The sequence below is a fragment of the Somniosus microcephalus genome, chromosome 3 (genome assembly GCF_052327205.1).
Source record: "Somniosus microcephalus isolate GS21.2 chromosome 3, FLI_Smic_1.0, whole genome shotgun sequence".
NCBI lineage: Eukaryota > Metazoa > Chordata > Chondrichthyes > Squaliformes > Somniosidae > Somniosus > Somniosus microcephalus.
In genome coordinates, this window is record NC_140989.1 from 328,846,728 (window position 1) to 328,872,486 (window position 25,759).

The 25,759-nt window shown below is 46.9% G+C and overlaps 1 protein-coding gene across 5 annotated transcripts in view; it reads right to left on the reverse strand.

Moving 5' to 3' along the window:
- LOC147122217 (BTB/POZ domain-containing protein 19-like) overlaps nucleotides 1–25,759 on the reverse strand; it is a 263,418-nt gene that overhangs the window by 16,155 nt on the left and 221,504 nt on the right. For all 5 annotated transcript variants that reach the window (XR_015077709.1, XR_015077708.1, XM_085983136.1 and 2 more), the window contains exons 5-7: nucleotides 15,879–15,947; nucleotides 6,402–6,533; nucleotides 4,022–4,147 (exon numbers count right to left, since the gene is read on the reverse strand). Coding sequence is in view for 3 of the 5 variants with exons in the window: in XM_085983136.1 (XP_085839262.1) it covers nucleotides 4,022–4,147; nucleotides 6,402–6,533; nucleotides 15,879–15,947 (327 nt within the window). In the remaining 2 variants the exon portion in view is untranslated. The remainder of the gene's footprint in view (nucleotides 1–4,021; nucleotides 4,148–6,401; nucleotides 6,534–15,878; nucleotides 15,948–25,759) is intronic.

Sequence of the window (25,759 nt, forward strand, 5' to 3'; positions counted from 1 at the left end):
ATAGCTCCCCCAGTCCGCTGGATTTCCACTTTTCCTTGCATTTGTGTAAGCCTTTTCTTTTAGCCTGATGCTGTCTGTTGCCTCACTAGTTGACCGTGGATGCTTAACTACACAAATGGTGCCTTTGCCTCTTAGAGATATGTGCTAATTATGTACTTGCTGGTCTGGTGTAACACAGCTCTATATAGGGCAATATTCCTTCCAGATTGCCTCAACAAAGTGAATTTTTCTACTTCCCACACTAACCATTCTTGTGGACTTTGTGATTTTCAATAAATTGTCACATTGGTCTACTAAGGATTGGGTTAACGTACTCCCAAAGCTCATTACACATATGGTCCTTTAAACAGCAAAGAGAGGAGATTTTTATCTCATTGCTGGATTCAAACCTAGTCCGAAAGGTGTAAGGACTATGTTTTAACCCATTGCATTATTTTAGACTCCTGGAACATGGCAAACATTTTACAAATAGACAAAATGCAACATGAAGCAAAACTACACTGATTCGGTGCTTGCTTCCTATTTCAAAATGATGTATGTTTTTGCTATGAAGTATAAAAATCTGCGTAAATCTGTGAGTTTAGCATTATTATGCAGCATTCCCTCCATCTACTTGTGTGCAGGCCTGTAGTGCAACCCTTTTCCTCGCATACATACATGGTTTGCCAATATTAACATTGGGAATAAGGGCCAGTCAACATAGTGCCCAGTCTCTATGAATCCCATCGTGTTTGTCTCTCCGTCACTCTCTTATAAGTTAGGTAAAGAAGTTGTTCATACTGAAGCCCATCCGTGGATCCAATCTACACAGCCTTTCTCTGTATTCGTAAAATAAAATTTTCATTGCTCCCTCTAACTTTTTGCTTCCCTTATTCTTTTCAGGTTCCCTCCTTTGTCCATTATTTCTGTCATGGTTTGACATTTTGTAGCTATTTTTTCACGAATAGGACTCAGGCGAGCTGTCTTAATATGTGCTTTAGGCAGAAGCTTGTCTGAAAGGGAGTAGTTTCCCCAAAACACCCACATGTTGGGCTGGCTATCGATAGGTAGGTGAGAGGTGATTCGAATGCGGGATAGGCAGCTGTTTTGCACAGATCCCAAACAGTGGCCCATTTGTTAGCAATGTCTGGTTATTCAGGATATATCTAGCACCTTGGTATTAACAACTTCTTTGATCTCTGCTCTGCTTTTGAAGGGAGACTTTTTAAAAATCAATCCAGACATCAGAAGCCAGAGAGAGAAGCAGCAGAAAGGCTGCAAGGGAGAAATAACCTCTGCACTGTCAGCAGGATAAGTAGCAGAGTGAATTGTTAAACCAATATTTATCCCTCAATCAACATCACTAAAATGGATTGGGCCGTATTTTGCGACCCCTACGGGTGTGTACGAGGTGCACATGTGCCTGTAGGGGCCGTGCAAGTGCCAAGTTTAGGCATGTGAAGTGCGTGCACTAAAACCCGGAACTTGCGATCTGTCAAGAATCCCCAGGAAAGGTGCTTCTGCGGGTGGAGAGTTGCGCTATTTGCCCAACTTCCGCCCGCTGAAAGGCTGTGGAATTCTTACGCCTGGTAAAAGCAGGCATTAAAAAATAGAAAAATAAAATGTTATCACTCACTTATACATTAAAAACCCTGTCCAATACGGTAAGTTTATTTTTAGCCCTGTCTCAAAAAATTAAATTTTTGTTTAAAATATTTAATTAAATGCCATTTTAATTAATTTTATAGATGTAATATTTTTTACAAATTTACTTCATGTGTTTGTGTATTTTGTAAGTCATCCCCATTCATACTTATGACAGTTCCGTACGTACGGAACTGTCAAAAGTATGAATGGGGATTCCCTTCTTTCATTGGTTGGGCTGGCCCACATGACTCTAGGGGCGCTTGCACCCCTGTGATCCGTGGGCCTCTATGCATTTCTACCAGGAGAGGCCCAGGATCGCAAGTCTCCGTATCTCCCGGACCAGCAGGTAAATACATAGAAAATTTGATGATCGTAGGCATCTGCCCGCGCTAAGCCTCCGATCGCAAATTCAGGCCCAATATCCGGTCATTATCACATTGCTGTTTGTGAGACCTTGCTGTGCGCAAATTGGCTGCCGTGTTTCCTACATTACAACAGTGACTACACTTCAGAAAGTACTTAATTGGCTGTAAAGCGCTTTGCGACGTCTGGTGGTCATGAAAGGAGCTATATAAATGTAAGTCTTTCTTTCTTTAGCAGGTACAGGGCAGTGGGAGTCAACGTCTATATAAAAAAAAGCATAAGGAAGCATCTGACACCACCAAACCCAAGTAGATACTTGCAGCAGACCTGAATTCGTAACACTGTTCGTAACACATGAACTTTCTCTTTAACTGTTTTTTGTCGTGTTAATTAAGTGGGCAGACTGACTTACTTGCATTTATATAGTGCCTTTCACGACTACCGGATGTCCCAAAGTGCTTTACAGCCAATTAAGTACTTTTGAAGCGTGGTCGCTGTTGTAATGTGGGAAACGCAGCAGCCAAATTGTGCACAGCAAGCTCCCACAAACAACAATGTGATAATGACCAGATAATCTGTTTTTGTTATGTTGATTGAGGGATAAATATTGGCCAGGACACCAGGGATAACTCCCCTGCTCTTCTTTGAAATAGTGCCATGGGATCTTTTACATCCACCTGAGAGAGCAGACGGGGCCTCAATTTAACATCTCGTCCGAAAGACGGCACCTCCGACAGTGCAGCACTCCCTCAGCACCGCACTGCCAGCCTAGATTTTTGTGCTCAAGTCTCTGGAGTGGGACTTGAACCAACAACCTTGTAACTCAGAGGCGAGTGTGCTACCCACTGAGCCACTGGGTTTGGAGGTGAGGAGGCAGAGGAACAAGGTCAACTGCTCAAAGGAGGAAAAGGTACCAGAGGAATAGGGGTGAATAGGTGAGACCAAGGTGTGATTTGGTGATAAGGAATTAAGTACAGAATTAAGTATGGAAATTCAATTTTTAAAGTGCAGATTTCTGGGACTAGGAATGTTATAATTTCAAAACTATAGTCCTTTAATAAAAAAAATAGCCGCACTGATTTGCTGCAATTTATGAAGAGATCGTAAACTGAAATAAAGATTAATAGAGGCAGGATACTCTGGCTTGAATCCACACGCTACCAAAAACTGCATTGTAAGTCATCCCACTGCTGTCTCTGGTCCCAGATGACATGAGAAAGCATCTTTCCTGCTCTGTCGGGGTTTACAACTCTCAGTTCTGGAAAGGCCACTGCTGGAAGTCTACATTTATTAATAGACATTTAGTGATAAGAAGGGACAGTACTATCCTCCAGATGATTCTGTTTATTGAAACAATTCATTTTTTTAAAAATCATTCCACTTACAGGCACCTCTGTGGGCCTTTATTTAATATCCAATTCAGTGATGTAAACTGTTGTCAGATATACTGGGGGTGGTGTAGACCATGAGGTGCAGACCATGAGGTGCCTCCTGGAGCTCTGTCTGCTTCTTTACAATGCTGTCAATCTGATCCGGCAGGCTTCTGCTTTCAGTCTCTGCCAAGTATTTGCTACATAAACAGACCAGCCATAGTTTAGAGGCTAAAATGGAACTTACGCAAAACTGCACGGAGCAGTTCTATAAATGGTAATATTAAAAACATTCACCCCTAAAATAACTCGTTACTTAGGGCTTATCCTGCTACCAAAGCTTTCTTTAAAGTGCCACTGCCTTCATGCATAAACTCAGTGAGCCATTCCAGAAGAGACTTTAATAAATTTGAATGCTCTTGCCTTTTTCAAAAAGACTTTACTGATCTGTAAACATGCTCAAAGGATTTTGCAGTTTTGCATTGAAATATTGTTTGAGGAGGATTTATGTCACTTTCACGGTGAGCCCCCAGTAACATAGCAATTTATTTGAAATGATTTATGTCATTTATTTATGCCTGCAAACAAATAAATAAAGGTTTGCTAAATGTTTTTTTCATAAAGGTGCTGTCTCTTTAACAAACATGCAGGACAAGACTTACAGGAATGAAGTTATCTTTCTTGTTTTCAGCTTCTAGGGTTGTCAGTTCTTCAGGGGTCAACAGAAAAAGCCGCAGTTCGCGGACAACTTCCTTTGCTATTTCTGGCACTGACTTGTCCAGAACTACCTGTGTTGGGGGGAAGGGGAGAGGGGGAAATGGCAAAAGAGAATATTAGTTCTAGGACAAAACAGAATCTTTCCAATTTGATGACCTAGCAGCAAGATCATGGAATGCTCACTGTCTCTAGGCGAACCTGGCGGCTGCCTGAAATCAGCACTGGATCGATTTAAATATGCAAAGAAGGGCACTGCGCCGGTTTCAAAATGCATGAAAAACTAGGTGGCGCATGCGCCATACAAGCTCTGACTACTTTTTCCAGTTCTACAGTGGTCTAAACAGCGGTTCTTAAAGAGACTACAGGAGGCCACTGAAGAAATGGTAGGGAAAGTTTATTTTACATCCCTCTCTGTGGTGCTTCCCCCAGTGCCACAACACTACCATGGGCCGCGGCTGGCCCGCACTCGGCCCTGCTCCAACAATTGGAGCTTGCAATGTAAAATCAGGGTGAGCAGTGAGAATCCTCAGTCTTCGTTCGAGTGGGGCCCCGCTCCCACTCACCATGTTGCTGCTGCTCCCGGCTCTGCAGGAAATGAGGGGCACTATGCCCACACAACCACATCCCATTCCCCACCCCCCTTCGAAGCCCCAATCCCCCTGATCCCCAGTTTCCCTCTCTCCCCAGCCTGAGCTCCAAGCTCTGGACCCCCATTCCCTAATCTCCCTCTTTCTCTTGAGTCCCCATCCCTGAGCCCCAATTCCCAATCTCTGACCCGAGCCATCTCCCAACACCTATTTGCCAGTCTCCCTTTCTCCCCCATCCCCTGACCCCTAGTCCCGGTCACCCTCTCCCCTGAACCCTGTCGATCCCTCCCCGACACCAGTCCCATGTCACCCTATCCCTCTCTCCCCTGCCCTGAGCTCCAATTTCCTGACCACAACACCGCACCCCCCCCCCCCTCTCGGAATCCCAATTTCCTGCCCGATTGTCTCTGGTCGCCCTCTCCATCTCAGTCGGTTCTGTTTCCAATCAATTAATAGGAAAACAGAATATTTTTTAAATGGTGAGAAACTTTCAAATGTTGGTGTTCAGAGAGATTTGGGTGTCCTTGTGTAAGAAACACAGAAAGTTATCATGCAGGTACAGCAAGCAATAAGGAAGGCAAATGGCATGTTGACCTTTATTGCAAGGGGGTTGGAGTATAAGAGTAAGGAAGTCTTGCTACAATTGTACAGGGCCTTGGTGAGACCACACCTGGAGTACTGTGCACAGTTTTGGTCTCCTTATCTAAGGAAAGATATACTTGCCTTGGAGGCAGTGCAGCGAAGGTTCACTAGATTGATTCCTGAGATGAGAGGGCTGTCCTATGTTGAGAGATTGAGTAGATTGGGCCTATACTCTCTGGGGTTTAGAAGAATGAGAGGTGATCTCATTGAAACATACAAGATTCTGAAGGGGATTGACAGGGTAGATGCTGAGAGGTTGTTTCCCCTGGCTGGAGTGTCTAGAACTAGTGGGCATAGTCTCAGGATAAGGGGTAGGCCATTTAAGACTGAGATGAGGAGGAATTTCTTCACTCAGAGGGTTGTGAATCTTTGGAATTCTCTGCCCCAGAGGGCTGTGAATGCTGAGTCTTTGAGTGTATTCAAGGCTGAGATAGATAGATTTTTGGACTCTAGGGGGAATCAAGGGATATGGAGATCGGGCGGGAAAGTGAAGTTGAGGTCGATGATCAGCCGTGATCTTATTGAATGGTGGAGCAGGCTCGAGGGACCGTATGGCCTACTCCTGCTCCTAATTCTTATGTTCTTAATCCTAAGCGCATGCTGGCTCTGTGGTGGTGGAGGAGGGGACGACATCATGGATCTGGGGGGTGGGTAACCCGATGCTACGCCGCAAAATTTAAAAGGTGCAGTTATTCCGGCCTGTTAGAAGGAAGAGACTCATTTCCCGGTCCGGGAGACTAGGCACAGCACAATGTGATCCGTATGTTTAACACCACTGGTCTAAAAGTTGCATCATACTGAATGAAACAGGTGTAAAGCACACCCCTTGATGGACTTGAAGATTTACCTCTCTGCATCATGAGTTCAGTGCAAATGCAGTGATGTTAACACTTTGAATTGTGCATCCATTATCCTTGCACTCACTTGTTTTCACATTGAATATTGAACAGAAAAAATGCACAGATATAAATGATCTGGTGATTTGGATTTTAATATCATGCTAGATCTGCAGTACACAGAAATATTTGTTTCTATAGGACACAATTAAGAGATGATATTAGAGGATCTAAGCCAAAGTTCACACGTTATTACTTACTGAGTTAACATGAGCCCATTCTCTGACAAAGTTAATTAAATCAGGCTCATCAATGGTGAGCAAGTCACTCTGCAGAATAGCGAGCAGGGCAGGGTCAGAAAGTTCATGGAAGCCTTGGGTCTTCACAATACTCTGAGGAGAGACCAGATGATTCATCTTATTAAAGCTGACTGCATGAGACCAAAGAAAACAATACATTTGAGTACACCAGCTTGATTAATTTTCTATGAATATTCAGGACTGAATATTCAAAAGGATTTTCAACACACAGAATATTTCACATCTCGAATTTGCAATCTTTGCTGAGTCATAGGGCACTTCCTTTTCTCTCCAATGTTCTTCTGCCTGAAGGTATTGTCTACCTTGCTAGGGTATGGTTTTGCTGAAAAACAGTACATTTCTTTACCCCCCATCTATTTAAATCCTTCTTACCTTCACATGCAATTCCACTTGACCCAAGCCACTGCATCCGAGTCAAAGCTAAGCAGATGGTCTTGGTCAGGGGGCTGGGGGAAACATTCCTTTCAGTCCACACATTCCCCAATAACATGCACAGGATTGAACTCACCATGTGGGGAGCTTGGAGTATAAGCATGGCCACGTTTCCCTACATTACAACAGTGACTGCTATTCAAAAGTACTACATTGGCTGTGAAGTGTTTTGGGATATCCTGAGATCATGAAAGGCACTATTTAAATGCAAGTTCTTTCTTTCCTCTTGGTCCTCTCATTTATTCTTCAAACTGCACAGGTTGATAGGGTATTCAACAACAGAGGCCATCTAGCCAAACCCAAATTTGTCCTCATCCATTGCTAACACGTGCACTTTCCAACAGAGCTCACTAGTCTGCAATCTGGAGTAGCAACCCTGACTGATATTTTTCAATCCTTACTTTGGGAATAGTCAGGCCAATTATCAAACTCCAAAAAGTGCACTGAAATCAACTAACTTAGCGTAGAACTGGATTGAAGCTGGGTCTATATAACACTGCACAGAGCATTAATTCATTAAGACATCAGGAGTTATGCTCTTTTTATTTGCCATACAAATTATTCTGAAGACTGTGACTGTTAAAAAGGTATTTTGACTTTACTCCTTTCTCATCATTAAGAAAATATTCCAATCTGTCTTTCTCAGATCCAAAGTGGATGACTTCACACGTCCACACATTGAACTCCATCTGCCACAGTTTTGCCCACTCACTTAGTCTGTCTGTGTCCCTTTGTAACTTCCTGCTCCCAGCTACACAACTTACTGTGCCTTCTAACTTAGTGTCATCTACAAACTTGGATATACAACTCTCTATTCCTTCATCGAAGTCATTGATATGTGTGGTGAAAAGCTGAGGCCCCAGTACAGATCCCTAGGGAACACCACTTGTCGCATCTCACCAATCAGAGAACATTCCCTTTAACCCTACTCCCTGTCTCCTACCTCCCAACCAATGTCATAAGGTTACCTCCAGGGTTTTATTTTCCTAATAATCTCGTGTGTGGAACCTTATCAAATGACTTCTGAAAGTTCATCTTTAGACAGTCCCCCAAAGGAAAATGGAAGAGGGCCTATATTATAACAGTGATGGCAAGGAACATTTTCACTGGTTTGATTAGGTTGCAATCCAAATCATGTTCATTGATGCCAATGCAGGTGCCAAGGAAAGTGTTTCATGTTTGCCTCATGACTGTCTGTGGCATTTGGGTGACAAGAGAAACAACCATTTTCAGCTGCATTCTATGAGGTCCAGGTAAACAATAAAAGCGGCTCAGTAAAATGATTCACACCTTATTGTGAACAATGCAACCCACAATCTAAAATTGCTTCGCCAGTTCCCCAGCAGGGTAATATTGCATCCAAGTTCTGCCCAGATAGTCTTGTGGCAGCTCAAATCATGACCACTGCAAACTGATCTCTGCAGTGTGACCATGCTACAATTATTCTCTCTCCTCACAACCAACGACGACACTAAACATCAACAGACTGACACCCCTGACTTTGATAGCATTTGTATTCCAATTAAATTCAATGGGGGGGGGAAATTCGGTACCTTAGCGCCTCCTGTTAGCATCAGCAGATGGTGCTAATGGGGCGCTAGAGCATTATCACCGAGGCGAGGCGAACCCAGCGCCACACAACAGATCACGCGCCCCCTCGCAGCGCCGCCGCTAACAGTTATCGCCTGGAGCCTCAACGCCAGGTGGATTGTGACGTCAGTGAGTGTGCAACGCTCACTGACTACCCGATCTGCCAAATTGATTGCCACCGCCTACCTTAACGCCTGGAGGAAACAGCGACAGGGAGAGCTGGCGTGAAGCAAGAGGAAGCTGGCTCCATGGACGTTATTTAAAGGGATCCTCTGTAGTGAGTTACAGCTGTAGGTTAGTGGAGTTTCAGTGCTTTCTTGTCAGTTTCACATAGTCCAGCAGTCTCATTCCGTAATTTCAATGTTATTTAGTATCAGGAGTGTTGTGGCAACTAAAAAGTAGCTACATTTATTCTTAAAAAAAATCAAACTGCTACACTTGGTTACATTAATGAGGGCTGTACTGGCAGTCGACCTCGCCCTCCAGAATACGGTGGAGGGAGCGGAAGCAGCGAGAAAGATTGGAACATGTGGCCAGAGGGAGGAGGAGAGCCATCAGGGCTCTCAACAGAAGGCCTTACCCTCCGAGGGTATTCCGAAAGCACTTCTACCTCCAATTAAGTGAGGAGCAGTGTATGTGAAGGCTCCGCTTCACCAAGAGGTGGTCACAGAACTCTGCCACCTCCTGCAACCAGACCTCCAGCTTCAGATCAGGGCGACCACGACTCTCAGTGGCAGTCAAGGTTGCCGTTGCGCTCAATTTCTTCACCAGTGGATCCTTCCAGTCTGCAACAGGAGACATAGCTAACATCTCGCAGTTCGTTGTCCATCGCTGCATCCGGGAGGTCACAGAGGCTCTCTATAGTAGGAGAAGGGACTACATTTCCTTCCCCATCACCAGAGAGAAGCAGGACGAGCGTGCATGTGGCTTTGCCAGAATAACGCGAATCCTCATGGTGCAGGGTGCCATTGACTGCACCCACATGGCTTTGCAGGCACCGCATAACAATCCTGAGATCTTCTGTAACCACAAAGGCTACCACTCACTTAATGTGCAGTTGGTGTACGACCACAAACAGCTAATCCTCAGTGGCAATGACCTCTATCCTGGCAGCAGCCACGATACCTTCATCCTGTGTCAGACTGGTGTGCCAGCACTCTTCCAGCCACCACGTCAAGCTGGCTGGTTGGAGACAAGGGCTATCCACTCTCCACCTGGCTCACGACTCCCATCCGCAACCCCAACACTCCTGCCCAGCACTTATATAATGAGAGCTATGCTGCCACCAGGAACATCATCGAGCAGACCATCGGCCTGCTGAAGCAACGGTTCCGTTGCCTTGACTGCTCGGGAGGAGCCCTCCAGTACTCAGCTGAGCGGGTGTCCCATTTCATGGTGGTCTGCTGCATGCTCCACAACTTGGCCATCATGAGGGCCCAGCCCTTGCCACCAGGGATTGCAGGACCACCTCAGGAGGAGGAAGAGGGAGACAAGCAAGAGGACGATGAGGAAGAGGAAGATGAGGAGGACGAGGAGGAGGAACAGGAGCGAAGGAGGAGGCAGCCACTCAATTGGCCTTCCGGAAGGGCGGTCCGTGACCGCCTATTCAGACTGCGGTTCGAATGAATTAAACCTCAGATCCCCATTGCTCACCACATCCCCATCATTTCATCCCTGTCGCAGGCCATATCACAGTGCGAAGCTGAAATGAGACATACCACAAAATAATGCAAACTGAATTAATAAATTTATCAACATATTTACAACAAAAATATTAACTATTCACCCTTGTACAATCCCTTAGCGCCTCTCGTTTCTGTGCCTTTGCCTACTCTAGTGCTCCTACGTAGTGTTGGCCCAGTGGCTGTAGCAGGGCTGGTGGAAGGCTGCTGAGTGTTGGTGCCAGAGACTACAGATGGCCTTGCAGGGCGCCCTCGACTAGCTCTGGGCCTGGAAGGCCCGGTTGTAGACTGCACCAAGGGGGTCAACGTCGCCGGTGGCCATGTGCCCAATAATCTGCAGCACTCTATTTTCCAGTGCAGACAGTGGTTGGGTGTTGGCTTGTCCACTACCTATGTGCTCCTGCTCCCTCCTGTTGTGCGCCACCTTGGCCTGCAAGACAAAGGAAAGTGTGTGTGTGAGTGTGGAGCAATGTGTTTGGGTGATGGGCCTGCCATAGCTGAATAGCTGTCATTGTGTGCAAGGTGTGAGATGTGGGTATGAGTGTTGCTAGATAGAGATTGTTGGTGGGTGAGTGCTGGTGGTATGGTGCTTTGGACAGTGCGTGAAGAGTGTGGTTCAGATGGTGGGTATGTAGCATTTGTTGAAGCATTCACTCACCCTGACCACCTGAGTGAGGTCATTAAATGTCTTCCTGCACTGTGTGGGGGTCCTGGGGACCACAGTGCTGCTCGAGACATGCTGCGCTACCTCCCTCCACATGGTGCGGAAGACTTGCAGCGAGGGTCTCCTGCCACTTGCTGGGTAGAGCACCGCCCTCTGTCTCTCCACAGCGAAGACCAACGGCTCCAATGCTTGGTCACAGAATCTGCAGGCTCTCTCCCTGGGGCGTGGATCTGCCATGAGTACAGCTGCTTCAGTCCTCCAGCTCCTTCTCCTTGACCTGCTGCTGCTTGCTGAGAATGAGGTTCGGCAGCATCAATGAACCTCCCCTTTAAGAACTGAAAAAAGCCTGTGGCAATCATGACTTGCGATTAGACTGCACCTCATATTGGTCCACCCTTTGAGTGTAACGCCAATGAGCTTGGGCTTTCAGACTTGAATTAGCGTTCCAATCATTTCTTTGAGCAGTGAGCACGAATTTTGGGTGCAGTCTAAAGCATTAGCGCCTGACGCAAATTCTCCACTTTTCTCCTGATACCGCCCATTCCTGAGCTATAATGAATTTCTAGTGCATAGAGACTAAAACCTGCACTGTTTTTAAGTTACTATGGCAGTAAGAAGTTTAAGTACCCAGGCCTAGTAATTTGATTACGCCATTCAGGGGATGAGGCCACGGGATATTCATGCTGCAACTTTTTATACTGAGACAGGCATGAGGCCAGCGTTACCTGCGTTGCTTATTGGCTGCACTCCTGTTTTGGGGCATTCAAAATTGGGCGTCACTGACGCCACTTGAAGGCAGCTTGCACCTCTTAAAAGAGGTGCACTGTGGCAGCAGGAGGCAGTTTGAAACTGGGCAACGTGGCTGGAAGAGCTGCGGATAGGTCCTCAATTTTCTGATGCAACTTTGGAGCCCTTTGTCCAGGAGGTCGGCAGGAGGAGGGAGACTCTGTTTCCCCAGGGGGCTGCGAGGCAGAAAGCCCTGCAGCAACATATGCGTAAAGAGTTGGGAGAGCTGGCCGAGAAGGTCAATGCCAGGACATGTCTGCAATGTTGAAAGGATAGCATGGATGGGGGCCTCGAGACCATCACTTTACTCCTGCACTCTTGCGCAGAGCAGTAGGAGTGATAATCTGTAGTGTCAGGAGAGTGGCATTGGCTCCATGGAATAGGCTCCTGCTGTCCTCTCTCAGGCTGACAACATGCCTGCTCCCACTCTGCCAGTGGCCCAAAGGCAGACCGAACAGAAAACTCATGAGGGAAATGAAATATTTGCAATGTAGACAACCAGTCCAGCACCTACAAAATGTTCTTCCCAGAACTCACAATTCAGTTGTGCAACAGAGAAAATAGCCACAAAAAAAAGGCCCAGAATTTGGCCAGCAGCCGAACAGGTCAAACCAGCAATTAACATGTATGAAGGGGACGACCCCTTTAAATAGCACTCGTGCAGATCCTTCCTGACTGTTAGCGCCATGATTTGCTGGGAAAGTTTGTCATATGGTGAGTCAGGTACTGGGACAAACCAATTTTACAAAAGGGTCCTACTACCAGCATAGGATCCTTATTTAAATATTACAATGAAGTTTCTGCATGCTTCCGGCACACACCCTGGATGCCTACAAGGAGCCCGATCCAATATGGCGGGCGGCGGGCTTCTGACACGGAACAGGCGCGTGGGCCTTCAATATTGGACTCTTAGCCACCCCAAACCAGCGCAGCGCAATCTAATTTCTAGGCCCACGTTCCTTACAAAAGCTTGCTGATACAATACAGTCTTGCTGCTCAGCTTCATAATGGGCAATGGCCTCTCAAACCAGGACAAAAGTGCTGTATCTAAACTTTTTGTTACTTCTTTTGTTCCTTTTTAAAAGCCAATTAAAATCTAAAAATTGAAATCAGTACAAATGACGATGAGCTGAACTGGGAAAGGCTAACCGACCCCCCCTATGTCTGGCAACTTCCCCCTCTTTTAATCTCTCATTTTACTTCATACTGTCGTGTGGCAAAGGTCACAAAAGATCAGTCTGAATGAGTTATTCTTAGTGCAATAATCAGGCAAGAGGAAGCAATTAGTCACATCCAGTAGCTCAGGCGTACAGACGGAAATAGCGCAAGCTTAACAGGATGACTCGCTGATACAATGATACCATTCTTTGCATTCCCTGGATCAGGATTAGCGTAGCAGCAGAAGGCCTCTCACTTTCTCCAGGCACTCACCCCTTATCCTGGTAGATTTACATTTTTGTGGGGGTATGATTTTGCTGCAGGGGTAAGGAAGCCACTTTTAGCAGTGCAAGCATGTGTCCCAGCGCAAACAATTGCCGCGCCCCAGTGATCTGAGCTAAACAAGTGTTGATGTAAAAATGCCTTCAAGTCCCTCCGTGCTCAAATGTGCACTCATCATAATTTGCTTCCATTTATGTGGGGCAGGGTGGGGAGGGGGATAGGAAATATCTAGTCATGATGCTCCAGCCATCAGGGGTGTGGGCCAGGCTTGATGGACCAGCTGGTCTTTTGCTACCCATCAATTTCGTATGTTTGTACATATGTGCAACACTTTGTCAAATGATAGATGATTTGCATTAGAAGACCAATATACTTATTTTGTTGAATTCTGTGCAGGGAGCATATTGTGAAACTGCAAAATCCACAGAGCATTTTTACATGTCAGTAAAGTCTTTTAAAAAAAAAACACGAGCTTTAAAATTTGTAAAAGTCTCTTCTGGGATGGCTCACAGTTTAGTAGCTGATTCATACAGACCGTGACATTGCAAGCCCTCAGCAACATGAGGTCTGGGAGATATTAGCTCACTGGTCTCATCTGCAAAGGGTCCACCTGAACTCGGCAGCAGGCCACCGCCACCTGGGGACCTAAAGAAATAGTCCCTGGCTCTCAGATAAGTGGTTGGGGTGGGAGGTCGGTCGGGAGAGGGGGTGGAAACCCGGGACTAGGGAAGACCCTGAACTCCTTCTCCTCCTGGCCTACAGGAAAAAAATTAACTCACCTACCTGGGCTTCTTCTAGCCCCAGTTTTCTTGCCACCGGGTTGGCATTGTGGGCAAGCCGCAACAGCTTCCTCGGGTTCAAATTGCAGTTGGCCCCAATGACATCATCAGAGCCCAGTCTGCAAATTTAAAGAAGGATCCCACTGCTTTCTGGCGGGTGTCCCTCAAAAGAGCAGGTTGAAATTCCAACCCGCGGTAAGGCAGCGGGATCGGTGGAAGCAAGTTGTGCGGCCATTTACGTTCAGTCCGTAAGGATGACCCCGAGCTTCCAGTCGCCTGTCACTTTAATTCACCGCCCCACTCAGACCTCACTGTACTCGGGCTCTTGCATTGTTCCACGGAAGCTCAGCATAAGCTCGAGGAACAGCACCTCATCTTCCGATTAGGCACTTTACAGCCTTCCGGACTCAACATCGAGTTCAACAATTTCAGATCATAACCTCGGCCCCTATTACATTTTTACTTATATTTTTTATCCACACCTTTGTTTTGGCCCTCCCCCCCCTTTTTTCTCTCCCACATGGCAGCTGTCTCCCATTCTGCCAGCGAATTTCACACCTAATCTAGAGCCGTCTTCTGTCTCCACCGGTCCTATCACCATCTCCTCTCGTTTTGAATATCTCTTAATGTCTCTTCACTTCTCTTTTGTTCTCTCCCAGCCCCCAAACTGGCCTTTTAATCTGTTTCATTTCCTGTGCTTCTTCAGTCTTGACAAAGGGTTTCAACCTGAAACGTTGACTCTATTTCTCTCTTCACGGATGTTGCCTGGCCTGCTGAGTTTTTCCAGCATTTTCTGTTGTTATTTTGGCCATTTTAACTTCTTGCCCGCCCAGTTTCCGCCATACCAACGATGTTAAAAATAAGCCCTTTAAGTTCAAGGCTCATACGAGAAAAACTACCAGGTGGGAATGGTCCCCATGAAACCAAAACTGAGGGGACAGGAGAAGAATATTGGTAAGAAAAAGGCATTTGTTGAAAAGGCACTCTCGTCTAAGTACGGTGCTGAATGATAACAGAGCACGTGGTGCTGTCACAACCTACACTTTTTAGCACTCTTTCACATAACAGAATGCTTCGGCATGGGCGGAACAGTAGGGAGAGTGGGCTGCATCAAGTACCCAAGCCAGTAGAGGAAGCCCAGAAGTGAGTTTAAAGAGGCTTTTGAAGATTTGGAGAGCAGTAGTAAGGTTTAAGAGAATTCCAGATGGTTAAGGTGAGATGGTTGAAGGCTTTGCCAGTGGCAATGGAATGGATGGAGGGGGAGATACAGTCGCCCAGCGTCCCAGGAGTGGAGGGTGCTTGCAATGACACAGCTTTGTTTATAAGATTGTATAAGTCGGCAGGAGTGAGCCCAGAAGGAATTTGAAAACTAAGATGAGGATATTAAACTGCAGTGCAGAGCCAGAGGAGCCCAACAATGGACTGTCGTGTTTATGGAGGGGAGGGGTTAGGTAGGGGGTCACGTGAGATCCCTGCCTTTGCAAGTAAACTGTATTGCACCTGCTCATTTAGGGCTTCTTTACACCAAACTAACCAGATGGAAAATGTTCTCAATTCTCCTGAAACTTTTCTCTTTCAAATGAATAAGAAGTTTAAAAAATGTTATCAAGGCAGCCGGATTCCTCGGAGATACCTATTTGGAAGCAGTAAAACTGATTAATCTCCACGCTATCTACCACATATCTGCTGTTAAAACACTGTGCACTCATCCTAGAAAAGCAGCACACAAGCTCCATAATTGTCAGTCGTAAATTACCCCGTAAAAAATTAATTGAAAAGTATCTTGTTGATAAATGTTGCTGTGGCAACGTATACCAATCTGCATCATATTTATTTCAAATGGGCACATCTAATTCTCAATTTCAGTGGACCCCACACTTGATGGAATAGCCATCCGTTAATCTGCATGAATGGACTGAATTCTGCTGCAGGTGGCCTGAGCTTGCTTTCAATTGATTCCATTTGGCAGCAGAGTAAATAAACCAATTCCTCTGAAAACGAAGCCGTCCAACTGGTGCGTAAATTGACCTTTTCCAATACTTACTTTGGTGTGGCTCTCGGTGAAAGCCAGGCATTTGTCTTTCATGTCAGTCTGCCTGTATGTCACTGCAGCCTGGGGAGATACAAAACAATGAATATTTTACAGCTTTTTGTTGCTGAGGTACATTGTCTATTCACGCAAGGTACAGGTGACTTAAGGAATTGGTTCTCAAAACTACCGTCCCCACCACCCCGCTGCAAACTCTACTCGTGCACCTCTGTAAAACCTATTAAGATATCAGCCTTGGCTCAGTGCTGGCACTCTCGCTTCCGAGTCAGAAAGTTGTGGGTACATCCCTCTGTTCCGTGAGGTGCCGCACACTTAAATTCATAGGCCATGCAGTGAGCTGGACAGCTGGAGGGGGGCGGCTCCAATACTCAACGAGTGGGAAAAAAATCATAGCGCTGAGAGAATGGCCCGGGACTCCTCACATGGAGAGTCGTTTGGGACCTCACAGAGCCGAACCAAATTGGGACGGCGTTTGGTAAGACCTGGAGCCCGGTGAGCGTCGTCCTGGACAGCCGTTGGACCCACAATTCTCAGCGTCCCAGCAACCGCTCTATCCACCGCGCTGAATATCCCCGCTGAGAGTACGCATGCACCCCAGGGCCGCTGTGCATTCTCAAAAGAGTTGGACTCGGTGGAAACGGGTGAAGAAACCGGGAAGCGGCGGGTTAAAATGGGGGAGGCGCTGGAGCAGCGATTTAATGGTGCCAGGGCCTGCGTTGCACGTTCACCGGGCCCGGCGGCTCTGATTCAGGGCCTGAGACACACATTCAATGTTGCTAAGGCCTGAGCTCACTCCCGCTCAGTTTCTGGACCTGCTCCACACTGGAAGGCGGTCTCCGGCCGCACTTTGGAACAACACACCGCGGGAGCCGATCAGAGAAAGTTGAGGACCTCAATGTGCGCAGCGGGCAGGAGAGTGAATACAGTTAGATTTTTATTACCATGTATTTGGAATATATTTATTTTTAGGTTAACTTAAAAAAAAAATGATCCCGATCTCTAGACAGTGAGTGTCTTGGTGAACCTTTTCAGGCAAACCTTTTTTTTAATGTTTCAATTCATGCGTTGTAATGCAGACAAAGGTGAGATGTGGATGTATAGCCCAAGAAGATGGTTCTGAACTGGAAATGTTGATGAAAATGAGTGTCTGATTAAAGCTGAACAATACCAGGGTGGGAAGGGGAGCACATTTTAATCTTAAATTAAGCCGCAGTTCTACAAGCACTTTTGCTCATATGCTAAGTGGCTTTGGGTACACTTTAATGAAAATTGGTGATATAACCTAAGAGATAATTGAGAGTGCTAAAAGCATAAGGCATGAGTCTCGTACGGGTTTATGTTTACGCTGAGTGCATGTTACGAGGCCCCTTGGGTCGGAGCGATCATAATATGATCGAATTCTTCATTAAGATGGAGAATGAAGCAGTTGACTCAGAGACTAGGGTCCTAAATTTAAATAAAGGAAACTACGATGGTCTGAGGCGCGAGTTGGGTAGGATTGATTGGGGAATGTCACTTAAAGGATTGACGGTGGATAGGCAATGGCAAACATTCAAAGACCGCATGGATGAACTACAGAATTTGTTCATCCCAGTTTGGCATAAAAATAAAACAAAAAAGGTGACTCAACCGTGGCTAACAAGGGAAATTATGGATAGCATAATATCCAAGGAGAGGACATATAAATTGGCCAGAAAAAGCAATAATCCTGAGGATTGGGAGCAGTTTAGGATTCAACAAAGGAGGTCAAAGGGATTAATTAAGAAAGGGAAAATAGAATATGAGAGTAAGCTTGCAGGGAACGTAAAAACTGACTGTAAAAGCTTTTATAGATATTGTGAAGAGAAAAAGGTTGGTGAAGTCAAGCGTAGGTCCCTTGCAGTCAGAATCAGGGGAATTTATAATGGGGAGCAAAGAAATGGCGGACCAACTAAATACATATTTTGATTCTGTCTTCACAAAGGAGGACACAAATAACCTCCCAGAGATGCTGGGGAACATAGGGTCTGATGAAAGGGAGGAACTGAAAGAAATCAGTATTTGTAGGGAAATGGTGTTCAGGAAATTGATGGGATTGAAGGCCGATAAATCCCCAGGGCCTGATAATCTACATCCTAAGGTACTTAAGGAAGTGGCCCTAGAAATAGTAGATGCGTTGCTGATCATCTTCCAACATTCGATGGAATCTGGAACCGTTCCCATGGATTGGAGGGTAGCTAATGCTACCCCACTATTCAAAAAAGGTGGTAGAGAGAAAACGGAGAATTACAGACAGGTAAGCCTGACCTCAGTAGTGGGGAAAATGCTAGAGTCCATTATAAAAGATGTAATAGCAGAGCACTTGGAAAACAGTGACAGGATCAGACAAAGTCAACACGGATTCACAAAAGGTAAATCGTGCTTGACTAATCTACTGGAATTTTTTGAGGATGTAACTGGTAAAATAGATAAGGGAGAACCAGTGGATGTGGTGTATTTGGACTTTCAGAAGGCCTTCGATAAGGTCCCGCATAAGAGATTAGCGTGTAAAGTTAAGGCACATGGGATTGGGGGCAAGGTATTGACTTGGATAGAGAACTGGTTGGCAGACAGAAAGCAAAGAGTTGGAATAAACGGGTCTTTTTCCGAGTGGCAGGCAGTGACTAGTGGGGTACGGCAGGGATTGGTCCTTGGACCCCAGCTATTCACAATATATATTAATAATCTAGACAAGGGAACTAGATGTAATATCTCCAAATTTGCAGACGACACAAAGCTGGGTGGGCGTGTGTGCTGTGAGGGGATGTCGAGAAACTCCAGGATGATTTGGACATGTTGGGTAATTGGGCAGAAACATGGCAGATGCAATATAATGTGGATAAATGTGAGGTTATCCATTTTGGTGGCTAAAACAGGAAGGCAGATTATTATCTAAATGGCAATAGATTGGGAGCAGGAGAAGTGCAACGAGACCTGGGTGTCCTTGTGCACCAGTCGCTGAAGGTAAGCATGCAGGTGCAGCAGGCGGTTAAGAAGGCAAATGGTATGTTGGTCTTTGTAGCGAGAGGGTTTGAGTACAGGAACAAGGATGTCTTGCTGCAGTTGTACAGGGCCTTGGTGAGACCACATCTTGAGTATTGTGTGCAGTTTTGGTCACCTTATCTGAGGAAGGATGTTGTTGCCATGGAAGGAGTTCAGCGAAGATTCACCAGGCTGATACCTGGGATGGCAGGAATGACGTATGAGGAGAGATTGGGTCGATTGGGCTTGTACTCGCTGGAGTTTAGAAGAATGAGAGGTGATCTCATTGAAACTTTTAAAATTCTAACAGGACTGGACAGACTAGATGCAGGAAGGATGTTCCCGATGGTCGGGGAGTCCAGAACCAGGGGACACAGTCTAAGGATAAGGGGTAGGCCATTTAGGACAGAAATAAGGAGGAATTTCTTCAACCAGAGAGTGGTGAACCTGTGGAATTCGCTACCACAGAAGGCGGTGGAGGCCAGTTCATTAAATATATTCAAGAAGGAGTTGGATATATTTCTTAAGGCTAAAGGGATCAAGGGGTATGGGGAGAAAGCAGGGACCGGGTACTGAGTTTGGATGATCAGCCATGATCGCATTGAATGGTGGAGCAGGCTCGAGGGGCCGAATGGCCTACTCCTGCTCCTATTTTCTATGTAACTCCAGCTTTAGTTTCTCACCACCTCCCAACAAATGTTGGTAACGAAGTTATTGCTAATGTCTGGTGTAATAGTAAGAAAACTTAACAGAACAAGTCATTTGGTTCATCAAGTGTTTTCCTTTCACCAACAACATCTAGTCTATTTGTTTTTGGGATGAGACGTTAAATCTGCCCCTGTGGTTCAGATGGATTAATAAGGGACAGCCAGCATGGATTTGTTAAAGGCAAATAGTGTCTGACTAACCTGAGTGAGGTAGCATGGGATGTGTAAGACTTTGCCCAGAATGTATAGTGAAGTGAAGTTCCTTCTCTCCAAACCATGACATAATGGCCATCTTTGGTTTAACTGCTAATCAATTTAACCTGTTAATAACCTGTTAATCAATGTAACCTGTTAATAATTTCCACCCTTCCCTCACCTTCACATGGTCCATCTGACTCTTCCCTTCCTCGACTTCTCCGTCTCCATCTCTGGGGATAGGTTATTGACCAACATTCACTACAAGCCCACTGAATCCCACAGCTACCTGGACTACACTTCCTCCCACCCTGCCTCCTGTAAGGACTCTATTCCATTCTCCCAGTTTCTCCGTCTCTGCTGCATCTGCTCAGATGATGCCACCTTCCACACTAGTGGTTCCAACATGTCTTCCTTTTTCCTCAACCGAGGATTCCCTTCTACTGTGGTTGAAACGGCCCTCAACCGTGTCTGTTCTATCTCCCGCACTTCTGCCCTCACCCCTACCCCTCCCTCCTGGAACCACAATAGGGTTCCCCTTGTCCTCACCTTTCACCCCACCAGCCTCCAGATTCAACGGATCATCCTCCGCCATTTCCGCCACCTCCAAAGTGATCCCACCACCAAACGCATCTTCCCCTCCCCTCACCTTTCAGCATTCCGTAGGGACCGCTCCCTCCGAGACACCCTAGTCCACTCCTTTATCACCCCCAGCACCACTTCCCCTTCGCCTGGCACCTTCTCGTGCAAGCGCAGGAGATGTAACACCTGCCCTTATACCGCCCCCCTTTCCCACTGTCCAGGGCCCCAAACACCCCTTCCAGGTGAAAGTGATTTACTTGTACTTCTTGCAATCTAGTATACTGTATTCGCTGCTCACGATGTGGTCTCCTCTACATTGGGGAGACCAAACGCAGATTGGGTGACCGCTTTGCAGAACACCTCCGTTCAGTCCGTAAGGGGGACCCCGAGCTTCCGGTCGCCTGTCATTTTAATTCACCGCCCCATTCCCACTCGGACCTCACCGTCCTCGGCCTCTTGCACTGTTCCACGGAAGCTCACTGTAAACTCGAGGAACAGCACCTCATCTTCCGATTAGGCACTTTACAGCCTTCCGGACTCAATATCGAGTTCAACAATTTCAGATCATAACCTCGGCCCCTATTACATTTTTACTTTTTTTTATCCACACCTTTGTTTTGGCCTTTCCCCCACCCCCCTTTTTTTTCTCTGTCCCACATGGCAGCTGTCTCCCATTCTGCCAGCGCATTTCACACCTAATCTAGAGCCGTCTTTTGTCTCCACTAGTACTAATCACCATCTCGTCTCGTTTTGAATACCTCTTAATGTCTCTTCACTTTTTTGTTCTCTCCCAGTCTGGAATCTTAATCTATTTCATTTCCTGTGCTTCTTTAGTCTTGACAAAGGGTTCACCTGAAACGTTGACTCTATTTTCTCTCCACGGATGTTGCCTGGCCTGCTGAGTTTTTCCAGCATTTTCTGTTGTTTCCTGTCTGAATTTACAAAGGAACAGGAGATGACCTAACCAATCTTCGATAGTTAAAGTGGCCTTGCTAATATGTGCTAATGTGTTAGCTTCGGTGCCTCTATTGTTCTGGCCAATCTGTTATTAACACCTCACATGTGATGAGTCCCGACCCGTCTGTTTCACCCTACTCCACCATTGTCCTGACTAATCTCCAATATTAACATATCCTAATCGGACAATGGCCCCGAGATGTTATGATTAAGCTTTGATGGGACACTTGACAGAGCAAATTCTAACATGAGACACATGTAATATAGTTTGTGTAAGAGCTGTGACCTGTTAGAGATTAAATAAAGCCACTAATGACATTTATAAACCAAAAAAACGAACTGATTTAATGATTTTTAAGAGTTTGTCTCATGATTTGAGATGGTGGGGTGGCGATATGACATTACCGTATATATGCTTTTAAGTGGTTGTTGTCGTTGTTGTAAAATTTGCCCACGGACAAAAAGGTCATGCTCAAAGTATTTCATGGCCTGCTCAGTACAAAAAAAAAAATTAGAGGGAACATTGGTTCATCCCCACCCCAGGACTTTAGCACATAATCTCGGCTGACACTCCAGTAGAGTACTGAGGGAGGTGTTGTCTTTTGGATGAGCTGTTAAACAGAGGCTTTGTCTTCCCTCTCACGTGGACGTAAAAGATCCCTTGGCACTTTTTGAAGAAGAGTAAGGGAGCTACCCCGGGGTCCTGGCCAATATTTATCCCTCAACCAAATCACTAAAACAGCTCAATTGGTCATTTACAAACATACGAATTAGGAGCAGGAGTAGGCCACTCGGCCCCTCGAGCCTGTTCCGCCATTCAATAAGATAATGGCTGATCTGATTACTCCACATTCCCGCCTACCCCGATAACCTTTCACCCCCTTGCTTATCAGGAATCTATCTATCTCTGCCTTAAAAATATTCAACAAGACTCTGCTTCCGATGCCCTCTGAGGAAGAGTGTTCCAAAGACTCACGAACTCTGAGAGAACAAATGGTTGTGGTTGTTGGAGGCCAATCATCTCAGCCCCAGGACATCGCTGCAGAAGTTCCTCAGGACACTGTCCTAGGCCCAACCATCTTCAGCTGCTTCATCAACAACCTTCCCTCCATCATAAATTCTGATGTGGGGATGTTCACTGATGACCACACAGTGTTCAATGTCATTCACAATGCCTCAGATTGGACTGATAAGAAGCAAGTAACATTCGTGCCACACAAGTGTCAGGCAATGACTATCTCCAACAAGAGAGAGTCTAACCACCGCCCCATGACATTCAACGGCACTACCATCGTCGAATCCTCCACCATCAACATCCTGGGGGTCACCACTGACCAGAAACTTAACTGGACCAGCCACATAAATACTGTGGCAAAAAGAGCAGGTCAGAGGCTGGGTATTCTGCAGCGAGTGTCTTACCTCCTGACTCCCCAAAGCCTTCCCACCATCTACAAGGCACAAGTCAGGAGTGTGATGGAATACTCTCTACTTGCCTGGATGAGTGCAGCTCAAACAACACTCAAGAAACTCGACACATCCAGGACAAAGCAGCCCGCTTGATTGGCACCCCATGCACCACCTTAAACATTCACTCCCTCCACGACCGGTGCACGGTGGCTGCAGTGTGTACCATCTACAAGATGCACTGCAGCAACTCGCCAAGGCTTCTTCGACAGCACCTCCCAAACCCGTGATCTTACCACCTAGAAAGACAAGGGCAGCAGGTGCATGGGAACAGCATCACTTCCAAGTTCCCCTCCAAGTCACACATCATCCTTACTTGGAAGCCTATCGCTGATCCTTCATCATTGTTGGGTCAAAATCCGGGAACTCCCTCCCTAACAGCACTGTGGGAGCACCTTCACCACACGGACTGCAGCGGTTCAAGAAGGCGGTTCACCACCACCCCCTCAAGGGCAAGTAGGGACGGGAAATAAATGCTGGTGTTGCCAGCGATGCCCAGATCTCATGAATGAATTAAAAAAGAGGTAGATACGGCAGTTCCAGTATGTGGACCTGAAATTTCCAAATTTTTTCTTCTCTGCTCAAAGGACGAATTGGCTCATTATAGGAGGAAAGAAGTGCATACAAAAGTCTGCGCGGCTGTGCAAGAGGATTTCTCTGCACTGTAACATACCATGGAATGTGTGGCAACTACAGGAGCATCAGCAGCAGATCTGCTAATGGCAGGTGCACTAAGCAGGGTCAGAGTACTCCTCGGGAAGATTCAGCAAGCTACTACAAAGGCCTTGGGCTCTGATTTATAACAGGCTCTCTTATCCAGTTCCAACCTGCTGCGTGATCAGATTGAAAGAGCTTGAAGGCAGGTTTTCACTCACCTCACATCTGCCCAGAGGTTTGCTCACACTCTTATCAGTGGACATGTTGAGGGTGTGTGCAGCAGCAAAGGCATAGCTGGAGTAGGAACAATTGAGGTTATTGTCTCTAAAGAGGGTGTCATATCTGCTCATCCACCACCACCACCCCTCACCCCATACACAAATGACAGTAGACGTGCCATAAAGTGGGCAAGGCCAGTCTACCACCTCAGCATGGACTGGCATAGAAGCATTTACATGGACAAGTATGGATGCCTGACAAGCAGTCTGACTACAGAAGCAGTGAAAGGGATCGAGATGGGTGGTGAAGAGGTAGCTGGGTGTTGTCAGCATATTTGTGGAAGGTGACCCTGTAGGAATTGACGAATTCCTACGAATAACTGAGATCGACACAGGAGAACAATGAAACAGGTCTTTACTCAACGGAGATGCCACGAGGACTGCTTGGGCAGTCACGTGGTTTGCGACGTGACAGCATTGCGTTTACCCGCGCTCTTAAAGGGGCCACGCCCCGTACATGCAAACTCTATATACAAAACACAGTAATGCCTAACACAATGGTACAGGCTTAGGCTGGTGTTAGAACATCGTTAAAGAGAATTATGTACAGTTAGCCAGAGTCATTCCGTGGTTCTGCCACATGCGCCCCCCCAGAATTCGCTTTAACGGACAAAGTCAAACGGTGAGGGGGTCTGACAAGCCTGTCAGAACGACTCCTGTACTCTCGAGGCGGAGGCTGCAGGGCAGCCGGCGGTCTGGCGGGCGGTCGCACTTGGTCTGTCGTAACGACGATGGGTGGCCGACCCCGTCTCGGCGGTTGTGCTGTCTCGACGGGGCGGTCGAGGTCCAAATGTGCTGACTTTAAGCGATCGACCGAAATGTGGTCCGGTTTACCACCGACATCTACCATGAAGGTTTTGTCCCCTGCTTCCAACACGCAGAAGGGACCAGTATATGGGGCCTTGAGCAGATCCCTATGTGCGTCATGGCGAATAAAAACGTACTCAGCCCTGTGAAGCTCCGTGGGAACATGTGACCTCTGCAGCCCATGGTGCGAAGGGAGCACCAGTGCGAAACATCTGGCCGCCTCTTGATGACTAGCAAGCCGAGCAGACGCGGACCATGGCTCCGTCGATATTGGTAGGAAGTCCCCTGGGACTCGCAGCGGCTGACTATACACGAGTTCCGCAGATGAAGAGTGAAGGTCTTCTTTGGGGGCCGTGCGAAGGCCCAACAGAACCCACGGTAGCTTGTCTGCCCATCCAGCGTCCTGGAGGCTGGCCCTCAGGGCGGCTTTCATTGAGCGGTGGAAGCGCTCGCAGAGGCCATTCGCCTGTGGGTGGTAGGCTGTGATGCGGTGTAATTTGACACCGAGTCCTTGGGCCACTGCATTCCAGAGTTCGGAGGAAAACTGCGGTCCCCTGTCCGACGAAATATCTGCGGGCACTCCGAAATGGGCGATCCAGGAGGAAATGAACGCCCTGGCTACGTCCGCCGAAGTAGTGGATGACAGGGGAACCGCCTCTGGCCATCTGGTGGTGCGGTCAACCATGGTCAGGATGTGTGAAAAACCGTGGGAGTGGTCCTACCAGGTCCACGTTGACATGGTCAAAACGTCGCTCTGGAACTGTGAAGGCGGCCAACGGAGCTTTGATGTGGCGCTGTACCTTTGCCTTTTGGCAGACCATGCAGGTGTTGGCCCAGTCACGGACATCTTTATGCATGCCATGCCATACAAATTTCGCGGACATCAGCTTCTGAGAGGTCTTCATTCCAGGGTGTGACAACCCATGTATGGCGTCGAACACTTTGCGGCGCCAGACGACCGGCACGACAGGGCGAGGATCCTGTACAGAGACGTCACACACCAGTGTGGTACCTGCCGAATGGAACTTGACGTCGGCCAACTGGAGGCCGGTGATGGCCGTTCTGTAAGCTTGGACTTCCTGGTCTGAGGCTTGGTCCGCTGCCATGAGGGCGTAGTCGATGCCCAAATGGACCGTATTGACGACCGCGCGGAAGAGGCAGTCTGCCACCAGGCTGTCCTTACCAGCCACGTGCCGTATATCCGTGGTGAATTCGGATATGTAGGTCA